At 54.4% G+C, this 19,754-nt stretch overlaps 1 protein-coding gene across 1 annotated transcript; it reads left to right on the top strand.

The window, feature by feature from the left end:
* The first annotated feature begins 320 nt into the window (after positions 1–320).
* Positions 321–18,722, top strand: CDR2L (cerebellar degeneration related protein 2 like). Its single transcript, XM_055241159.2, has 5 exons — positions 321–811; positions 12,345–12,457; positions 14,290–14,438; positions 15,013–15,177; positions 16,122–18,722. The coding sequence occupies exons 1-5, from the start codon at positions 733–735 to the stop codon at positions 17,011–17,013; spliced, it is 1,398 nt and encodes a 465-aa protein (XP_055097134.1). The 5' UTR covers positions 321–732; the 3' UTR covers positions 17,014–18,722.
* The last annotated feature ends 1,032 nt before the right edge of the window (positions 18,723–19,754 follow it).

The following is a 19,754-nucleotide window of genomic DNA, read 5'->3' as shown; positions in this document are numbered from 1 at the left end:
CATCGCGCCCGACTGGTGAGCAGCCTGTTCTAGGAGGTGAGTAAGCCAGCTGTGAAAGAGAGACAATATTCTTGCTTCCAGGAGATCTAGGAGAGACGACAACTTCTAAAATAACATAATTTTAGACATGAGACATAAACTGAATCGGTCGTGGGGGGGAAGTAGGACGAAAGGGTTGATCGAGCAATTCCCAGACCAAGACACCAGGAGGGTCTCGCCCTCTGCCCCGCCTCCAGCTTTGCATACGCCTCCTGATTGGCCGGCGGCGGCCGGCCCCACCCCGCGGAGCTGGGCACCGCAAGCTGCAGGCGGGCTCCGCCAAGATGCAGCGGCGGCTCCGGGTGTCGCCGGGCTGGCTAGAGGCAGCGCCGACCCGAGCCGGGCAGGGGGCGCCCGCCACGGCACCCGCGCGCTCCTAGCGCCCCAGACCTGCCTGCGGGCCCTGATCCTCCTTGACACTGTCCCGCCCGCCGTCCCCGCCCCTCCAGCCTTTGTGTCGCCGCCGCCCGGTGCCCCCGGCTCTGCGGGACCCCGGCCGGGCCGGACCCTGGTAAAGCGCCAGGCCCCGCGTGGGCTCCCGGCGAGCGGCTGATGGCGAGGGGGCGCGGCGCGGGCTCTGTAGCCGGAGTTCCCGACGCTGGAGGCCCGGCCCGCCTCCGCCGCATTGTCCCGGGCCGCGCGCCCCGGCCCTGAGCTGCGCCGCCGCAGCACCCGCCCGCAGCCCGCGTGGCCATGCGGAGAGCCGCCGGGATGGAGGATTTCTCCGCGGAGGAAGAGGAGCCCTGGTACGACCAGCAGGACCTGGAGCAGGGTGAGCGCGGGGACGACGGGGGCAGGACGGCGGGGAGCGCCCGGTGACCCCTGTCCGCTTCTCCATTGTTGGGCGCTATCACCCCGGGAGGGGCTGGGCTGGACCGGGCGCGCCCGACTCGAAGGAACGACGCGTCTGGAGAACTGGGACGTGGAGAGAGGGGGCGCTGCCGGAGAAGACGCGGACCGGACGGGTGGAGACCTGCAAAAGTGGGGGGCGGGGGGCGGTCTTCCTATTTTCCCAGACGACAGAGAATCCGTCATCCAGCTCGCCCACCCCGTTCTGGAGGCAGCAACTGCCCAGCCGCCCCTGGTATTGTTACGGGGCCTGAGCGCTGGCTAGGAGTCTTCCGAGGCCGGGAGGCGGCTCCTTCGTCATGTTTTGCTGGGAGGGTGGCCTGTGTGTAGAGGGAAGTTATCTCACGCCAAATCCAGCAGCATCCGTCCCTGCCAGGATTTATGAGCTCTAAGACTCCTAGAAAGTTTCCCTAACTCGCTTCCTACTCAGGGAGAAGTGGTACTGGGTCTTTGCTGGTGAAGAAGCAGAAAGTCAAGTCTCCCACCTGCCTTCGAGAGTCAGAAGTCGCTTAGCCCTCCCCTGCCCGGTCCCCTTGCAAATGGCTCATGGTTTGGAGGGAGTCAGGTTCGAGAATCCCGGCCAGTGTGCCAGACGACAGACTGAATAAAGAGGGATACACCTCCGCTGCCCCCAGTTGCCATCTGAGGGCAGAAAGGGCGACTGGAAGGGGGTTAGAAGCTGGTGATGAGGTGGCCGAAGTGACATCACTGGGAGTGGGGGGCGGGGCTGTTGGGACAGGAAGGAGGAGGAGGCCTGCTGGAGTGGAGTCAGTTCTATCCTCTCCTCCCCTAAGATGCGTCCTTCTTGGATGGTGAGAGCTGGAAGGGGTGAGGAAACATGTCCAGGGGGAAGTGACCTTCCCATGGCCTCCAGCAAGCTGGGGGATGTGGACACAAGTCTGCTGCAGTTTGTGCCATCGTGGCCTGCTGTAGTGTGCCCACACCCTGGTCTCCATCCACAAGGCTCCAGAGGGCTGGCTCTGCCCTGATATGCAGCAGCTACCCTGATCCTGAAGCCCCTGACCTACTTCCCCACATGGCCAAGATTGGCTGGCAGATGAGGCTCTGTCCTTGTGCTGAGAACAAGGGTTAATCATAGCCTCAGGGGGACCAGGGTGGGACTGGGGATGCTGGACTAGGCCCTGCCGGGGTCTGTGCCCTGGACCCTAGCCTCAGCCCCCTTGCCTGGAATGAGATACAGCTCCCCTCAAACACACATACACACACACACACACACACACACACACACACATTGTGACAACCCCCTCTCCCATCCTGGGCAGTAAATTTTTCTATGAACACCTATTAGGCTCCCCTTAAGTACCAGACACCATCCAGGGAGCTGGGAATAGTCACAGCCCTGACCCTGAACATATACCCTGGCAGGTGAAGGAGGCAGATTTGTAACTAAGTGTAGGTGGCACAGTATTTTTTTTCTTTTTTCTTTTTATTTATGTATTTATTTTGAGACAGTCTCCCTCTGTCACCCAGGTTAGAGTGTAATGGTGCGATCTCAGCTCACTGCAACCTCCATCTCCCGGGTTCAAGTGATTCTCCTGACTCAGCCTCCTGAGTAGCTGGGACCACACCCAGCCAATTTTTGTACTTTTAGTAGAGACAGGGTTTCGCCATGTTGGCCAGGCTGGTCTCAAACTCCTGACCTCAAATGATCCACCCGCCTTGGCCTCCCAAAGTGCTGGGATTATAGGCGTGAACCACTGCGCCCGGCTGGTGGCACAGTATTATGGGCAGTGGGGAGGGCTTCCTGGAAGAGCCAGGCTTAGAAAGAAAGATTGGAAACTGAGTTCTTGAGAAGACGGTTTTCAGGGAGGCCGATGCTAATATTGTTGCTATCTCACTTAATTCCTGCACCCCTAATGAAGGCTTCGGCACTGTTCCTGGCCCAGAAATGGGAAAGGAGCCAGGGCGTAGAGGTGGGAGATGTGCAGAGATGTGCAGCTTCTTGAGAGAGAGAAGGATCTGAGACTCCAGCTGCGCTGGGTGGCCGTGCTCTGGGCTGCCGGGAGGGATGGGCCCTGCAGGCCTGTGCTTCTCTGGCCCTGCTGGTCTGCAGCTGTCGGCCTGGCCTGGCAGCTCCAATGGTAGCCAAAGGCCAGGAACCAGGAGGGAAAGAAGAAATGAGACAGCCTCAGAATAATGGAGCTTCCCGCCAAAAGCTGGATGTCTGCTTGCTGTGGGCCAGGTACTGTGCTGAGCCTGAGGACATAGTCTCTGCCCTCAGAGGATTCAGTCTCTGCCCTCAGAGAATTCCACATTACATTAGAGAAGACAGAAATAGAACCAAACTCACCATGGCGTCAGAGTGAGGGGTTCTGCAGCTGTAGGCCCAGCAACGGAGACAGCAGAGACTTAGAAAGGTTTATGCCAAGGCCCTTTTGAGCTGGAGGCTCCCCAGGAGAGGGAGGGAAGAAGGCATTCCGGGGGAAGAGACGCTTGTACCAAGTCATGGAGTGACATGAGAAGGCTGGAAAGTAGGGAGTGAGGGGCTGAAAGAAGCATCAGACACGGGTTCTGAGGGGCATTCCCATGGGCCCAGCCCGCTCTGTGCCCTAGGGGCCAGGCATGGAGAGCTGGATGGTGGGACGGAGCATGGGCCAAAGGCCAGCCATATTGGGTGTCAGAGGCCTGTTGCATCTCCCAACCCACAAATTCTCTTCCACCCAGCTGCTCCCTGCTTGCCTGTGAGTGGCCCAGAAATGGTTTTCTCAGCCAGCCACCTGGTCTCCCCTCCCGTCTGTTTCCTCCTGCCCCAAGGGCAGGCCCTGATTCCACTTTCCAGAAGCTTGACTGTAGAGATCCTGTTTGACTTTGATGCTCTGTCCTGGTGGAAAGCAGCCGTGGGACAAGTGAGGTCCTAGATTCTCGCTGTGTTCTCTCTGCCCACTGCCACGAGCATCTGTAAAAATAGAAAAAGCCAGCCGGGCACAGCAGCTCACGCCTGTAATCCCAGCACTTTGGGAGGCCGAGGCGGGCGGATCACCTGAGGTCGGGAGTTCGAGACCAGCCTGACCAACATGGAGAAACCCCGTCTCTACTAAAAATACAAAATTAGCCAGGCGTAGTGGCACATGCCTGTAGTCCCAGCTACTCAGGAGGCTGAGCCAGGAGAATCACTTGAACCCAGGAGGCAGAGGTTGCAGTGAGCTGAGATAGCGCCATTGCATTCCAGCCTGGGCAACAAGAGCAAAACTGTGGCCGGGCGTGGTGGCTCACGCTTGTAATCCCAGCACTTTGGGAGGCCGAGGCGGGCGGATCACGAGGTCAGGAGATCGAGACCACGGTGAAACCCCGTCTCTACTAAAAATACAAAAAAATTAGCCGGGCGTGGTGGCGGGCGCCTGTAGTCCCAGCTACTCGGAGAGGCTGAGGCAGGAGAATGGCGTGAACCCGGGAGGCGGAGCTTGCAGTGAGCCGAGATTGCGCCACTGCACTCCAGCCTGGGCGACAGAGCGAGACTCCGTCTCAAGGAAAAAAAAAAAAAAGAGCAAAACTGTCTTTAAAAAAAAAAAAAATTGCTGGGTGTGGTGGCTCATGCCTGTAATCCCAGCACTTTGGGAGGCCGAGGCGGGCGGATCACGAGGTCAGGAGATCGAGACCATCCTGGCTAACACAGTGAAACCCCATCTCTACTAAAAATACAAAAAATTAGCTGGGCGCAGTGGCGGGCGCCTGTAGTCCCAGCTACTCGGGAGACTGAGGCAGGAGAATGGCGTGAACCCAGGAGGCGGAGCTTGCAGTGAGCCAAGATCGTGCCACTGTACTCCAGCCTGGGCGACGGAGCAAGACTCTGTCTCAAAAAAAAACAGAATAAAAGAAAGAAAGAAAAAGCCATTAATTATTAAGCACTAGCACTCGCTCTTTCAGCCCACCTTCCCCCCGCTACCTTGGACCAGGCATGGCAGGCCCTGTGAGTTCCTCTTTCCAGGCTGAGAGGCGGCTGCTGAGTCACAGATTTGAAGTCCTTGGTACCCGTGCTGTCCCCGCCTGCCTAGCTGACCTTGAGTCCTCAGCCTCAGGAGAGCTCTGACCTGGCAACGGGAGGGAGGTCCTGCCTCCACCCTGGTTACCCCAAAGGTGACCTGACCCTGATTCTGTGGACTCAGAGTTGCTGACAGTCGTGCCCTGGAGCTGACCACAGGACCCCACAGCCCTGCCAGGTGGTACTTGTGTCCACTACCTGGAGCCACACCCTTACCTTTGTCCTCCCTGAAAATGTCCCTTGTCCCTTTGCCGCGTCTCTGCTCTGGAATCTGTGGTGCCTGCGCCAGTGAGGGGCAGTGGGACTTCTAAGTTGCTTTTCAAAGACAGGCCCCGGGTTCCCCGGACATTCCCTCTCAGGCCTCTGGGGCATTGCTTCATGTAAAACCACTAAAACCTCCTGAAGGAGACCCCAGAAAACCCTGGGGTCCAGGCAGGGGATGTGCCAACCCAGACTTCATGTTGTTGTTTTTTTTCTTTTGACCTGCACCGTTCAAACCCATAGCCCAGACTTAGTACCTTCCCCAGCTTGGTCCGGTGTGTCCCATTCATCCAGCTGTGAGAGGTTGTTACTCCACTTTCACTTCCTGCCTAGCCAGCTCCCCCATTCTCCCGTTCCCAGGCCTCTCTCCTCTGAGCCTGGAGCCGTCACCAGCCCTCTGCTAGCTGGTGCCCTCTCCCTAGCACTTGGCTCCACTCAGTTCCCTGCTCTGCAACTTCTAGACTATTCCCTGATCCCTCCTGGCAGCTTTGACCAGCTTAGCTTGCACTGTGATCCAGTTTCCCTAAAATGATCTGAGACCTGCCTCTCTGCCCCCAAACAGCTTCTATTGTGTTTCTCTTTCTACCTGTCCCTGAATCACTAGGTGGCCCAAGTCGATTCACTGCCTTCAAAGGGCAACCTTTGATGTCTCTGGTGTATAGGGTGGTATACCACACTGGCCTGCCAGCATTAGAAATCTACAGGCCAGACACTAACCTGGAAGTGGGGGGTATAATGTTGCACTGCACTTGGCCTTTCTTCACTCACCTCTGATGCAGTGGCTTTGCACTCTAGTTAAGCTGCAGGGGCTCCATGAAGGCCACTTACATGGAGCATGTCCTCCGACACCCACGGCAGGAGGTAGAATCAGTAGCAACGGCCTCTTTGCAGACCACGGAACAGTTTCCAAGGGGGGAAACATTTAGGAGGGTAGCCCTCTGATCTCTCTCGTGTATATCTGAACTACTGGATACTGTTGAGGATGAACTAAATTTGAGTGCCACTATGGAAAACAGGAAGATAGCATGGCTCTCTCATCACAAACTGAAGGTGATCTTGCCCGGGTCCTGAGCCCTGAGTTACTGCCATGTACACAACATAGCACAGGGCTGTAGTTTAGGGTTTTTTTTGTTTTTTTTTTTTTTTCTGAGACAGAGTCATGTTCCATCACCCAGGCTGGAGTTCAGTGGCACAATCGGCTCACTGCAACCTCCGCCTCCTGGGTTCAGGCAATTCTCCCACCTCAGCCTTCTGAGTAGCTGAGATTACAGGTGTGTGCCAGCATGCCCAGCTAATTAATTTTTTTGTAGAGACGGGTCTCACTATGTTGCCCAGTTCAATGATCTTTACATCAAACTTTACAATTTGTAGATACCTCCAGACTTTTGCCCAGCTGACAGTTAATAAATCCATACAGCATATATCGTCATTCCCTTACTAGGTTTGTGTTAGGTAACTAGTTTTTCTTGGCATCCTCAACAGAAAGTTAATTGCTCAAGGCTAAAGGTTCTTATCTATGATATACATGATTTGGTTTCTTTGTTGTTGTTTTCAATGGCTGAGGTCGGTGTTTGGGAAAGCTGCCTTTGTTTTTCCAGGCTAAGTTGCTGCAGCCTTGCTCTAGGATAGCAGCTTTGCACTCCTTCTCCAGATGACACAGGGCCCTCCTTTGGCTAAAACCCAGCCCTGGAGGCTCCACCTTGGCTGTTTCAAAACCTCACCTCTATGCACAGGAGCAGACTCCAGATTTGTTCCTGTGGGGCAGTTCAGCCTTTATGTCCAGGCCCGGTGGCTGGTCAGGCCCCTCTGCCTCTCACAAGGCAACATCAGTTCTGCCCCCAGCTTGGCTGAAGGCCCAAGGCTCTGCCCTCAGCTGCCCCCCAAGAGTCACTGCTTGCTCGGGCTCGTCCCAAAGGAAAACTTCCACCCCAGATCTAGGTTTCTTTTCAAAGACATCCCTTGGGTTCCCCAGCTATTCCTTCTCAGGCCTCTGTCCAATGCATAGCAAGGGCTCAGCCGAAACAACCATATCTAGGAAACCTTCCGTCCGGGAGTATAGAGCCCATCCGTCCTCCAGAGACCCTAGAACTATCACTATGTCTAAAAAGGGAAAGCGGTAGAGAACTGGATCCCTGAGCCACATCACATTGGCCCCAGCAGAGTTGCCTTTACGCATCTTGATCTGATTTACATCGTCAGCCTAGATTGAGAGCTGTTTTAAGAAGCAGCCTCATAAAATGAAACAGACCAGTGCTTTCCTGGACAGTCTTTTGAGAAAATGCCTCAAGAAGGCCTACCTTTTGTCCCAGGAATTCTATTTCTTGGAATTCCGTATCTAGGCCTACCTTTCGTACCAGGTACCTAGGCCTACCCTTTGTTCAAGGAATTCTGTGTCCTAAGGAATTGGGTGGTGATTTGCACAAAACGTTTTGTACAACAAAGTTAATTAGTTTCATTCTTTTTTTTTTTTCAGAGATAGGGTCTTGCTTTGTCTCACTGGAATGCAGTGTTGCAATCATAGATTACTCTAATCTGAAACTCCTGGACTCAAACAATCCTCCCACATCAACTTCTCTAGTAGCTACAACCACAGACATGCACCACCATGCCCAGCTAATTTTACAATTTTTTTGTAGAGATGGGGTCTCGGGTAGGGCACAGTCCCAACACTTTGGGAGGCCGAGGCAGGCGGATCACGAGGTCAAGAGATCGAGAACATCCTGGCTAACACGGTGAAACCCCGTCTGTACTAAAAATACAAAAAAATTAGCCGGGCACGGCGGCGGGCGCCTGTAGTCCCAGCTGCTCGGGAGGCTGAGGCAGGAGAATGGCGTGAACCCGGGAGGCAGAGCTTGCAGTGAGCCGAGGTCGCGCCACTGCACTCCAGCCTGGGTGACAGAGCGAGACTCCGTCTCAAAAAAAAAATACAAAAATTAGCTGGGCGTGGTAGCACGCGCCTGTAGTCCCAGCTACTCAGGAGGCTGAGACAGGAGAATTGCTTGAACTTGGGAGGCAGAGGTTACAGTAAGCCAAGATCGCACCACTGCACTCCAGCCTGGCGACAGAGTGAGACTCAGTCTCAAAAAAAAAAAAAAAGAGATGGGGTCTCACTGTGTTTCCCAGGCTAGTCTCTAACTTTTGGCCTCAAGCTATCCTCTCACCTCAGCCTTCCAAAGCACTGGGATTACAGGCATGAACCACTGTGCCCAGTCTATACTTTTTTTTTTTCTTTTTGACAGACAATGTCTCACTCTGCCACCCAAGCTGGAGTCCAGTGGCACAATCACAGCTCACCAAGTAGCTGGGACTACAGGTGTATGCCACCACACCCCACTAATGTTCTTATTTTTTGTAAAGACAGGGTCTCATTATATTGCCCAGGCTGGTCTTGAACTCCTTTACTAAAGCAATCCTCCCACCTCGGCCTCCCAAAGCGCTGGGATTACAGGCGTGAGCCACCATACCCGGCCTGGCCTCTAATTTTTAAATCACCAGTTTGTTGTTGTTTGTTTGTTTTGTTTTTTTGAGACAGGGTCTCTCTCTGTCACCCAGGCTGGAGTGCAGTGGCACAATCTCGGCTCACTGCAACCCGTTTCCCAGGTTCAAGTGATCCTCCTGCCTCAACTTCCCAAGTAGCTGGGACCACAGGCACACACCACCACGCCTGGCTAATTTTTGTTTTTAGTAGAGACAGAGTTTTATCATGCTGGCCAGGCTGGTCTCAAACTCCTGACTTCAAGTGATCCACCCTCCTCGGCCTCCTAATGTGCTGGGATTATAGGCATGAGCCACCACACCCGGCCTAAATCACCAGTTTTTAACCTTTCTGTACTGTTTGATTTTTTTACACCAATCATGCCTTATGAAAAACATTAAAGCTATTTTAAAAAGAAAACAGCCTTGTGAAACTCAGCCTGAGCCTGCTCTAATGACCTCTTTGAGGACCCGCTCTCTCCCACACTTCTTCGTCTCTGGATTAAGCTGCCTAAATCTTTTTTTTTTTTAACAGATTTATTGAGATTTAATTAACACACAATACAATTCACTCATTTAAAGTGTGCAATTCAACGGTTTTTATTATATTCACAAAGTTATGCAACCATCACCACAATCAATTTTAGAATATTTTTATCACCCTGCCTCTTTTTAGAAACAAAAAACAGGCCAGGCCCAGTGGCTCACACCTGTAATTCCAGCACTTTGGGAGGCCGAGGTGGGTGGATTGCTTGAGGTCAGGAGTTTGAGATCAGCCTGACCAACATGGTGAAACCCCATCTCTATTAAAAATACAAAAATTAGCTGGATGTGGTTGTGGGCGACTGTAATCCCAGCTACTTGGGAGGCTGAGGCAGGAAAATGGCTTGAACCCGGGAGGTGGAGGTTGCAGTGAGCCAAGATTGCCCCACTGCTCTCCAGCCTGGGAGACAAAGCAAGACTCCGTCTCAAAAAAAAAAAAAAAGAAACAAAAAATAATAAATATATTTAATATACATATGTGTGTTGTTGGGAGGATTGTATCCACTCCAAATGTCTAGGTATCATCACACGACTCAGACCCACAAAGAGAATTTTTAGGGATTTTAGTACCTGCCATTTCTTTTTTTTTTTTTTTTTTGAGACAGTCTTACTGTTGCCCAGGCTGGAGTGCAGTGGCGCGATCTCGGCTCACTGCAGGCTCCGCCCCCCGGGGTTCAGGCCATTCTCCTGCCTCAGCCTCCCGAGTAGCTGGGACTACAGGCGCCCGCCATCTCGCCTGGCTATTTTTTTGTATTTTTAGTAGAGACGGGGTTTCACTGTGTTAGCCAGGATGGTCTCGATCTCCTGACCTCGTGATCTGCCCGCCTCGGCCTCCCAAAGCGCTGGGATTACAGGCGTGAGCCACCGCGCCCGGCCACCTGCTGTTTCCTTCTAACTCCTTCTCTCTACCCACCCATCCCCCACAACATCCCCCTAAAAACAGACGGATTCCCTCCTAGCCTGTCTGATGGGTCCTCATTTCCCTTGGACTGGGGTCAAGGAGGGAAGGTTCCAGTCCTACAGGGTACAAGCACCAGGGCTACTGGGGGAAGAGGATGGTTCTGCTGCTCAGGGAAAGAAGGTTTGAGAGCAGGGCACATATCACTAGGGTCAAATGGTACCCAACCAGGAGCCCGATACCTGAATTCTCCCCCCAGCATGGACATAAACCTGCTGGGTGACCATGGGCAAGTCACTCTGCTGTCCTGCTCATTATCCATAAAATCAAGAAGTTGGGCCAAAAAGTTCTGAATCCTCTTCCAGTTTTAATATTCAGCAAGCCCTACTGCTCTCTCTGCCTCTCAGCAAGCTCCTAGTCACCCTTTTCTTTTTTTTTTTTTTCTTTTTTTTTTTGAGACAGAGTCTCGCTCTGTCACTCAGGTTGGAGTGCAGTGGCACGATCTCAGCTCACTGCAACCTCTGCCTCCCAGGTTCAAGTGACTCTTCTGCCTCAGCCTCCCAAGTAGCTGGGATTACAGGCTTGTGCCACCACACCCAGCTAATTTTTATATTTTTAGTAGAGATGGGATTTCACCATGTTGGCCTGGCTGGTCTCGAACTCCTGACCTCAAGTGATCCTCCCACCTTGGCCTCCCGAAGTGCTGGGATTACAGGTGTGAGCCACTGCACCCAGCCTCCTATCCACCCTTCAAAGTCCAACTCGAAAGCTGCTCGTTTGCCTGAGCCTCCCGGGGAGAGTGAAGCTCTCCCTTGCCCATCACCCCACAGCACCTCGTCCCTATGTCCGTCCATGCTCTTATCACTCACTTATTCTTCCAAAAAGACAAATTATGCACTAACTCTGTGCTACATACTGTCCTAGGCCCTGGGGATATTCATGAGCAAAACAAACAAAAATCCCTGCCCTGCCAGGTGCGGTGGCTCATGCCTGTAATACCAGCATTTTGAGAGGCCAAGGTAGGAGGGTCGCTTGAGGCCAGGAGTTCGAGACTAGCCTGGGCAATATAAGAAGACCCTGTCTCTACAAAAAAAATTTAAAAAATTTTTAGGCTGGGTGTGGTGGCTCACGCTTGTAATCCCAGCACTTTGGGAGGCCTGAGGTCAGGAGTTCAAGACCAACCTGGCCAACATGGTGAGACCCCATCTCTACTAAAAATACAAAAAGTTAGCCAGGCGTGGTAGTGGGTGCCTGTAATCCCAGCATAAAAAAGGTTTTAGAAGTTAAAAAAAGGGCCAGGCATGGTGGCTCACGCCTGTAATCCCAGCGCTTTGGGAGGCTGAGGCAGGCGGATCACGCGGTCAGGAGATCAAGACCATCCTGGCTAACACGGTGAAACCTCATCTCTACTAAAAATGCAAAAATTAGCCAGGCATGGTGGTGAGCACCTGTAGCCCCAGCTACTCGGGAGGCTGAGGCAGGAGAATGGTTGGCATGAACCTGGGAGGCGGAGGTTGCAGTGAGCCAAGATTGCGCCATTGCACTCCAGCCTGAGCAAAAAGAGGAAAACTCCATCTCAAAAAAAAAAAAACTACTACTCCTGTAGTCCCAGCAACCAGTATTATAGTCCCACGCCTATTCACAGGCGTGATCATATACGCTGTAGCCTTGAGCTCCTGGGCTCAAGGGATCCTATCCCAGGCAGCCATATTTCACCACCTTTTTTTTTTAAATAGAGATGAGGTCTCACTATGTTGCCCTGGGAGGCTGAGGGAGGAAGATCACTTGAGCCCAGGAGCTCAAGATTGCAGCACATATGATCACACCTGTGAATACTCACTGCACCCCAGCCTGGGCCCCATCCCTTAAAAGAAAAAAAACTGCCCTGTGAGCTCGCAGTTAGTTGGGGGAGCTGAAAAAGATAAAGGAGTAACTTGCTTGGGAAATTAGATGGTGCTAAGTGCTAAGGAGAAAGATGAAGCGGGGGAGAGACTGCAGGGCAGGGAACAGTGTGACTTTGAATCAAGTGATTGGGGAAAGATCTAGAGAAGGTGACAGGCACAGACTTGAAGGAGAAGAGGGAGCAAGTCCTGGAAGTGTCAGGAAAGAACATTCTAGGCAGAAATAACTGTGCAAAGGCTTAGCTCCTGGCTTTCCTCTCCTCCCAGGCCTGGAGGCTCCCGGTGTCTTGGTTACATTGCGGTCACCTAGAGTAGATGCTAGGAACATGAATGGGCATCCTCTGCCTTTGTTCTCATGCTCGGGTTTCTCCTATCCTAGACTTGCACCTAGCTGCGGAGCTGGGGAAGACTCTGCTGGAGAGGAACAAGGAGCTGGAGGGGTCCCTGCAGCAGATGTACTCCACCAATGAGGAACAGGTGCAGGAGATCGAGGTGAGGGCCCTGCATGTGCTTGCCCACACCCCTCGAGGGCCCCTTGGCCTGTGTGTGCCTTTATGCAACTTAGAATAAGGTGCTAGCTTATCAGACACAGCCTTAGCCCAATAGCCTGGTACAGTTCACAACTGTGCTATCCTGTACAAGGATAGCACATCTATCTCAGGCAGCCCTATTGCACGACCAGGCCTGGTGGGACAAGAGTGAGACTTCGAAGCTGGGCGCAGTGGCTCACGCCTGTAATCCCAGCACTTTGGGAGGCTGAGGCGGGCCTCCTAAAGTGCTAGGATTACAGGCGTGAGCCACCATGCCCAGCCTGAACCACCATTTTTAAGCCCCACTCAGCTGAAGACAAATACATCAAAGCAAACTTGTCCTTAGAAGGGGAGAAGGGGCCAGCGGCTCATGCTTGTAATCCCAGCACTTTGGGAGGCCAAGGTGGGTGAAATACTTGAGCCCCGGCAAGATGGCGAAACCTTCCCTCTACAAAAAATACAAAAACTAGCTGGCTATGGTGGCATGAGCCTGTGGTCCCAGTTACTCAAGAGGATGAGGTGAGAGGATTGCTTGAGCCTGGAGGTTGAGGCTACAGTGAGCCGTGATTGTGCCACTGCACTCCAGCCTAGGCAACAGGGCGAGACCCTGTCTTAAAAATAAATAAATAAAATAAAAAAGATTTATATTTTTTTTGAAATGGAGTCTCGCTCTGTCGCCCAGGCTGGAGTACAGTGGTGCGATCTGGGCTCACTGCAAGCTCTGCCTCCCAGGTTCACGCCATTCTCCTGCCTCAGCCTCCTGAGTAGCTGGGACTACAGGCGCCCGCCACCACACCCGGCTAATTTTTTTGTATTTTTAGTAGAGACAGGGTTTCACTGTGTTAGCCAGGATGGTCTTGATCTCCTGACCTCGTGATCCACCTGCCTTGGCCTTCTAAAGTGCTGAGATTACAGGCGTGAGCCATCACACCGGGCATAAAAAAGGTTTTAGAAGTTTAAAAAAAAAAAAAAAGGACTGGGCACGGTGGCTCACGCCTGTAATCCTAGCACTTTGGAAGGCCAAGGCGGGTGGATCATGAGGTCAGGAGATCGAGACCATCCTGGCTAACACGGTGAAACCCCATCTCTACTAAAAATGCAAAAAATTAGCCAGGCGTGGTGGTGGGCGCCTGTAGTCCCAGCTACTCAGGAGGCTGAGGCAGGAGAATGGTTGGCGTGAACCCAAGAGGTGGAGCTTGCAGTGAGCCGATGTCGTGCCACTGCACTCCAGCCTGGGCGAGAGAGCGAGACTCCATCTCAAAAAAAAAAATTAATTTAAAAAAAAAAAAAGAGGCTGGCATGGTGGTGCATGCCTATAATCCCAGCACTTTGGGAGGCAGAGACAGACAGATCACTTGAGGTCAGGAGTTCAAGACCAACCTGGCCAATATAGTGAAACCCTGTCTCTACTAAAAGTACCAAAATTAGCCAGGCATGGTGGCAGGCACCTATAGTTCCAGCTACTCAGGAGGCTGAAGCATGAAAATCACTTGAACCCGGGAGGCAGAGGTTGCAGTAAGCCGAAATCATGCCACTGCACTTCAGCCTGGGCAACACAGTGAGACTCTGTCTCAAAAGAAAAGGAAAGGAAGGGAAGGGGAGGGGAGGGGAGAGGAGGGGAGGGGGGGAGGGGAGAGGAGGGGAGGGGGGAGGGGAGGAGAGGGGAGGGGGGAGGGGAGGGCGGGGCGGGGCAGGGCAGGGCAGGGACAAAAAAAGAAGTAGGAGGAGGGTCTAGGCAGAGACATTTGCTCCTGCCCAATTCTAAAAAGTTACTCAATGTCCATCGACCCCCAGTACCTCACCAAGCAGCTGGACACGCTGCGGCACGTGAACGAGCAGCACGCCAAAGTCTATGAGCAGCTGGACCTGACAGCCCGGGACCTGGAGCTGACCAACCACAGGCTGGTGCTGGAGAGTAAGGCCGCCCAGCAGAAGATCCATGGGTGAGGGCCCGGCTGAGGGCTGGGGGGCAGGCGAGGGAGAGCCCCAAGGCTGAGTGTACACAGGGGCCCATGGACTGATGGGTGTGACTTGTGCACGTCTCCCTAGGAACCGGGGATGGGAGTGAGCTCGTCCTTGTTGATTTTGTGTGGTTTAACATTCAGGCCGCAACCTTGCTTTAAGCACCAACTATACACCAGGCTCTTTTTTAGACACTGGGGATGCAACGATGGGGAAACAAAGACATTGTCCTGCCCTATAAGATCTCACAGCCTGGAAGAGAAGGCAGGCATGTAAATATTTTATGGCAGTGCAGGACAATAAGTGATAGAGGAGTGACAAGGAACTGAGGTGGCACAGAGGAGAAGTGATCAGCTCGCCTGAGAGGTACAAAAGAAGGGCAGGTCCTCGGGCATGCATAGAATTCCCCATCCTACCTCAGGACAAGACAGCGGCTCAAGGGTACCTGTCTGCCTCCTACCCAACGTCCCTCCATCTTCAGGGAGCCAGGGCTGCCGTGAGGCAAACTGGCCCCATCCCCTTAAAGTCCCTGTGTGTCCACCGCCCCACCCTCAGGCTGACGGAGACCATTGACCGCCTCCAGGCTCAGGTGGAGGAGCTGCAGGCCCAGGTGGAGCAACTGAGAGGCCTGGAACAGCTGCGAGTGCTCCGGGAGAAGCGGGAACGCAGGCGTACCATCCACACCTTCCCCTGCCTCAAGGAGCTGTGCACCAGCCCCCGGTAGGTGAGAGCGCTGCTTGGTGTCTCTGGGATTGCCAGCCATGGGAGGAAGGAGAGGCAGCAGGCAGCAGGGTGCGGTTGGTGCACCATCCAGGCCATCAGAGAGACTGGTCCTGTTGCTAATGACAGTCATAGCAGCTGGCGTTTACTGAGCCCTGGCTGTGTGCTGCCACTATGCTGATATAATTCTTATTGCAACACTGTTGGGGGTGTTTTATTATGCCGACTCTCCAGATGATAAAATTGAAGCTCAGCGGTTGTGTGTCTTATCCGAGGTCACCTGTTTAGTAAGAGGCTCAGCCAGCATGCTAACCCAGGAGGGGTAACCCACTGTGCTTTTCAGTTCCCATTGAATCTAAGACCAGACAACCACTTAATAATGGAAAAATACACGTTTCATACGTAGTGGGTGTTTCAATAAGGGTCCTGGCAGGAAACAGTCTCTCACACAGAGTAATGGAGAAGTTAAATGAAGAAGAGGTGTGGGCAGGGGGTATGGAAGCCACAGGGACACTATAGTGCCCCAGGGTTGCAGCAGAGAGGAGCTGCCACCAGCCCTAGGCCTCAAAGAGCAAGGGGGAAGGGAGGTTACCGGCACCTAGAAGGTATGGAGAAGGCTGCCTGGTCACCATTAACTATGGAGAGTCCAAGGAAGACATACCCTACGGCCTCTGCTCCCCGCTCGGACCTCTAGCCAGAGCCTCCCATGGGCCAAGCTCAGGAGAGAACCAGGCAACCTGGCAGAGGCGGTCCGTGGTGGTCAGCCTCCGGGGGCAGAGAGCAGGGGGAGAAGGGTGGAGAGCCAACGGAGAGGGGCAAACAATTTCAGCCCAGAGAACAAGAAAGATGTAAGCGCCCTGGCTGGGCTGCTCGGCCTTGGCCGTGCCCCTGACCACTGCCCTCTCCTCTGCCCCCACCCCGCTGCGGCTTCCACTCCCCGCCAGGTGCAAGGATGCTTTCCGCCTACACAGTTCCTTCCTGGAGCTGGGCCCGCGGCCCCTGGAGCAGGAGAACGAGCGGCTGCAGACCCTGGTGGGGGCGCTGCGCTCCCAGGTGAGCCAGGAGCGGCAGCGCAAGGAGCGGGCGGAGCGCGAGTACACCGCGGTGCTGCAGGAGTACTCGGAGCTGGAGCGCCAGCTGTGCGAGATGGAGGCCTGTCGCCTGCGTGTGCAGGAGCTGGAGGCCGAGCTGCTGGAGCTGCAGCAGATGAAGCAGGCCAAGACCTACCTACTGGGCCCGGACGACCACCTGGCCGAGGCCCTGCTCGCACCCCTCACGCAGGCCCCTGAGGCCGACGATCCTCAGCCCGGCCGCGGGGACGACTCGGGCGCCCAGGACGGCGTCTCCTCACCCGCAGCCTCTCCAGGCCACGTGGTGCGCAAGAGCTGCAGCGACACTGCGCTCAACGCCATCGTGGCCAAAGACCCAGCCAGCCGGCACGCGGGCAACCTCACACTGCACGCCAACAGCGTGCGCAAGCGGGGCATGTCCATCCTGCGGGAGGTGGACGAGCAATACCATGCCCTGCTGGAGAAGTACGAGGAGCTGCTGAGCAAGTGCCGGCAGCACGGGGCCGGAGTGCGGCACGCCGGCGTGCAGACCTCGCGCCCCGTCTCCCGGGACAGCTCGTGGAGGGACCTGCGCGGGGGTGAGGAGAGCCAGGGTGAGGCCAAGACAGGGGAGAAGAGCCTGAGCCAGCACGTGGAGGCCGTGGACAAGCGGCTGGAGCAGAGCCAGCCTGAGTATAAGGCGCTCTTCAAAGAGATCTTCTCCAGGATCCAGAAGACCAAGGCTGACATCAACGCCACCAAAGTCAAGACGCACAGCAGCAAGTGACCCTTGCCCGGCCTGCAGCCTCTCCCAGGGTGGAGGCGGTGGGGTCCCTCAGGCCTGGGAGGTGCAGCTTCCAGAGAGCGAGCGCCCTTTAGCGGCCTGCCACCACAGCACGCGGCCTCCTGATCCGGAAGCACGCAGCATGTTCCCTGCTGAGCGGAGGCAGCCCACCTGTCCTGCCTCCCAGGAGCCCTTGGCCACCTCGCGCCAGCCCAAAGGCGCAGCTCCGAGTTCAAAGCCAAATGTCCCCATTACCCCAGGGATCCCCCAGCTCCCCCAGTTCCCGGCTTCCTGACCCTGCACCTTACCCTCAGACTGGTGACCAGGCTTCTGAAAGCCATTCTGAATCAGTTGGCTTTTTTTTTGGTTGTTTGTTTTTTCTAAGAGATTTGCAATGCAAGGTCTCCTTGACCCCTTGCCACAACTGGAAACACTTGAAAGGGGACCCCAGGACCAGCTGTTTCAGGGGTTTCCTGGACCACCCACTGCTTCTCCCCAGCCCTGATACGCTGACATTCCCTTAGCACCAGCTTTCCCATCCCCAAGGTCCTGACCAGGTCAGAGATGTCCCCTGCCATGCAGAGCAGGAAGCCTCAGCTGGGCCTGGAGTGTCCCTGCCCCAGCCCTGCCAAGGACAGGTTTCTCCCTGGATACTCTTGGCCCACGGCAGATCTGTAGCCAGTCAGAGGAGGAGGAGAAGGAGCACTCAGCAGAGTGGTGCAGTTTCGCTCAGAGCCGGCCTCCTCGGCTTCCAACCCCGGAAATGCCTGCTGGGCCTTAAGCTTTCCAGGGACCGGGGCAGTGGGGAGCCCCCATCGCTTCACACCGCCACCAACTAACCAAGCTTGGCCTCTGACTCCCCTCTCTGTGCTTGCCCCCATCTCAGGGACCATGATGTCTCAGTCACTCCACGCTCCCCACAGGCCAACCCTGGCACAGGTCATGTCTGCAGCCCCCAGAATGTTCTGGACATGCACCACCAGCCAGTGGTCCCAATGTCCACCCCTGCCTCCCCTTCACTGGGGACCGGGGTTTTCACCCCATGCTGCATCGTGTTGAATTGGGATGGGGCTGAGGAACATGCTCCCTCCCTCCCTCCCATAAAATGCCTGCTCTTAACCTCCCACCTTTGTGGGGGGCTTCTGAGGACCCAGCTGGGTCAGGGGTTTTGCTTCAAGATGTCAGAAAGTCAAGGTTCAGCTAAGAGACACCCAGGTCCCCAGCTTGCCCTGAGCAGCCCTTCAGGGCTTCTGGTTCCTTCTGCCGCCCTTCCTGAGACCCTAGAAACCAGAGGAGCCATACAGTCAGTGGAAGGCAGGGGCCCTGGCCTCTGCACCGGGAGCCCAGTGGGAACCTTCATGCCTTATTTATTTATAATGAGTTTTTCTTACCAAGCATCCCTGACCTCCTGGAGACACCACCTGCTTTCCGGGCGGCACTGTGATGGGAGCTGGTGGCGACTGAGTCCTTCTGTACATGCAACTGAGAAACTTTTGTCCTTTGAGGCTAGGCAGCTCCCTGCCCTCCATGTGTCTCTGTTATCTGGGGGAGAGGAGTGTGGAAGGGTGGGGGGAAGAGCTCCAGCCTGTTTGCTCCCCAGCTCTGTAGTGGCAAACCAGCGTCACCTTTGAAGTATACATGAGAGAAATATATTTACAAATGCTTTATTCTCTTCTTTAATAAAAAATGCACCAGTATTCTAAAAGCAGAAATGGCCCATCTCTGTGCATCTCACACACCTGCCTCGCATCACATCCAGCCATGGGAGAGGGTAGCATCCTGGGTCCCACTTCCCTGAGACTGAACAGCTCCAAATAGCAGGTTCTGGCAGAAGTTTCTGTATTTATTGAGGGCCAGCTAGGGATACATGGTGAACAAGCCAGCAGGGCCCCTCTTCCCTTGGAGTTTATATTCTGGTGTGGGGAGATCCATCCAAAATAAACAAACAAAAGATATAGCATGATGGAAAAACCAGGGCAAGAGGGTAGTGCTACCTCAGCTAGAGCACGTGGGCTCAAGAGGGTGAACCAAGTTAAAACAAAAAAATCGGCCTGGTGCAGTGGCTCATGCCTATAATCCCAGCCCTTTGGGAGGCCAAAGTGGATCGCTAGAGCCCAGAAGTTTGAGACCAGCCTGGGCAACATAGCAAGACCCCCTCTCTACAAAACATTTTTTGAAAATTAGCAGAGCATGGTGTGCATTTGTAGTCCCAGCTACTCAGGAGGCTGAGGTGGGAGGATCACAAGCCTGGGAGGTGAAAGCTGTAGTGAACTATGATCATACCACTGCACTCCAGCCTGGGCAACAGAGTGAGACCCTGTCTCAAAAAAAAAAAATCATATCTAGATATATAAATACAGCACATGAAGAGATATACAGTGTTACTAAAATTCCTGGGGGAGCAATTAGGAGAAAATGTCTAAATAGGCTCTTTGAGGTAGGAAGGGGGAGCGATCATGAGAAATGCTAAGCGAGGGTGGTCGGGGCACCTCTGGAGAGGTGATGATACAGCTGAAACCAGAAGGCTGGGGAGGAACCAACGGGAAGATCAGTGGAGGCCCAGGGAGCAGCTGGGGCAGTGGAGGGTGGCCGGGACAGAGGCTGGAGGCCAGGCTCCCAAGAGCCCAGAAGGTTCAAGAGAGCTCAGGCTTCCTAAGTGCAATGAGACGCCACAGCAGGAAGTCCAGGGCCAGACTGATGCCCTGAAGGACCATGAGGGATGGGGAAGCTGACCTGCCCTTGGT

The sequence above is a fragment of the Symphalangus syndactylus genome, chromosome 14 (genome assembly GCF_028878055.3).
Source record: "Symphalangus syndactylus isolate Jambi chromosome 14, NHGRI_mSymSyn1-v2.1_pri, whole genome shotgun sequence".
Classification (NCBI taxonomy): domain Eukaryota; kingdom Metazoa; phylum Chordata; class Mammalia; order Primates; family Hylobatidae; genus Symphalangus; species Symphalangus syndactylus.
This window is presented reverse-complemented; position numbering and strand designations above follow the sequence as displayed.

Coding starts and splice junctions, on each gene's coding strand:
- CDR2L (XM_055241159.2), top strand. CDS start 733: ATGCGGAGAGCCGCCGGGATGGAGGATTTCTCCGCGGAGGAAGAGGAG. Junction 12,458..14,289: donor AACAGGTGCAGGAGATCGAG/GTGAGGGCCCTG, acceptor ATCGACCCCCAG/TACCTCACCAAGCAGCTGGA. Junction 14,439..15,012: donor GCCCAGCAGAAGATCCATGG/GTGAGGGCCCGG, acceptor CCCCACCCTCAG/GCTGACGGAGACCATTGACC.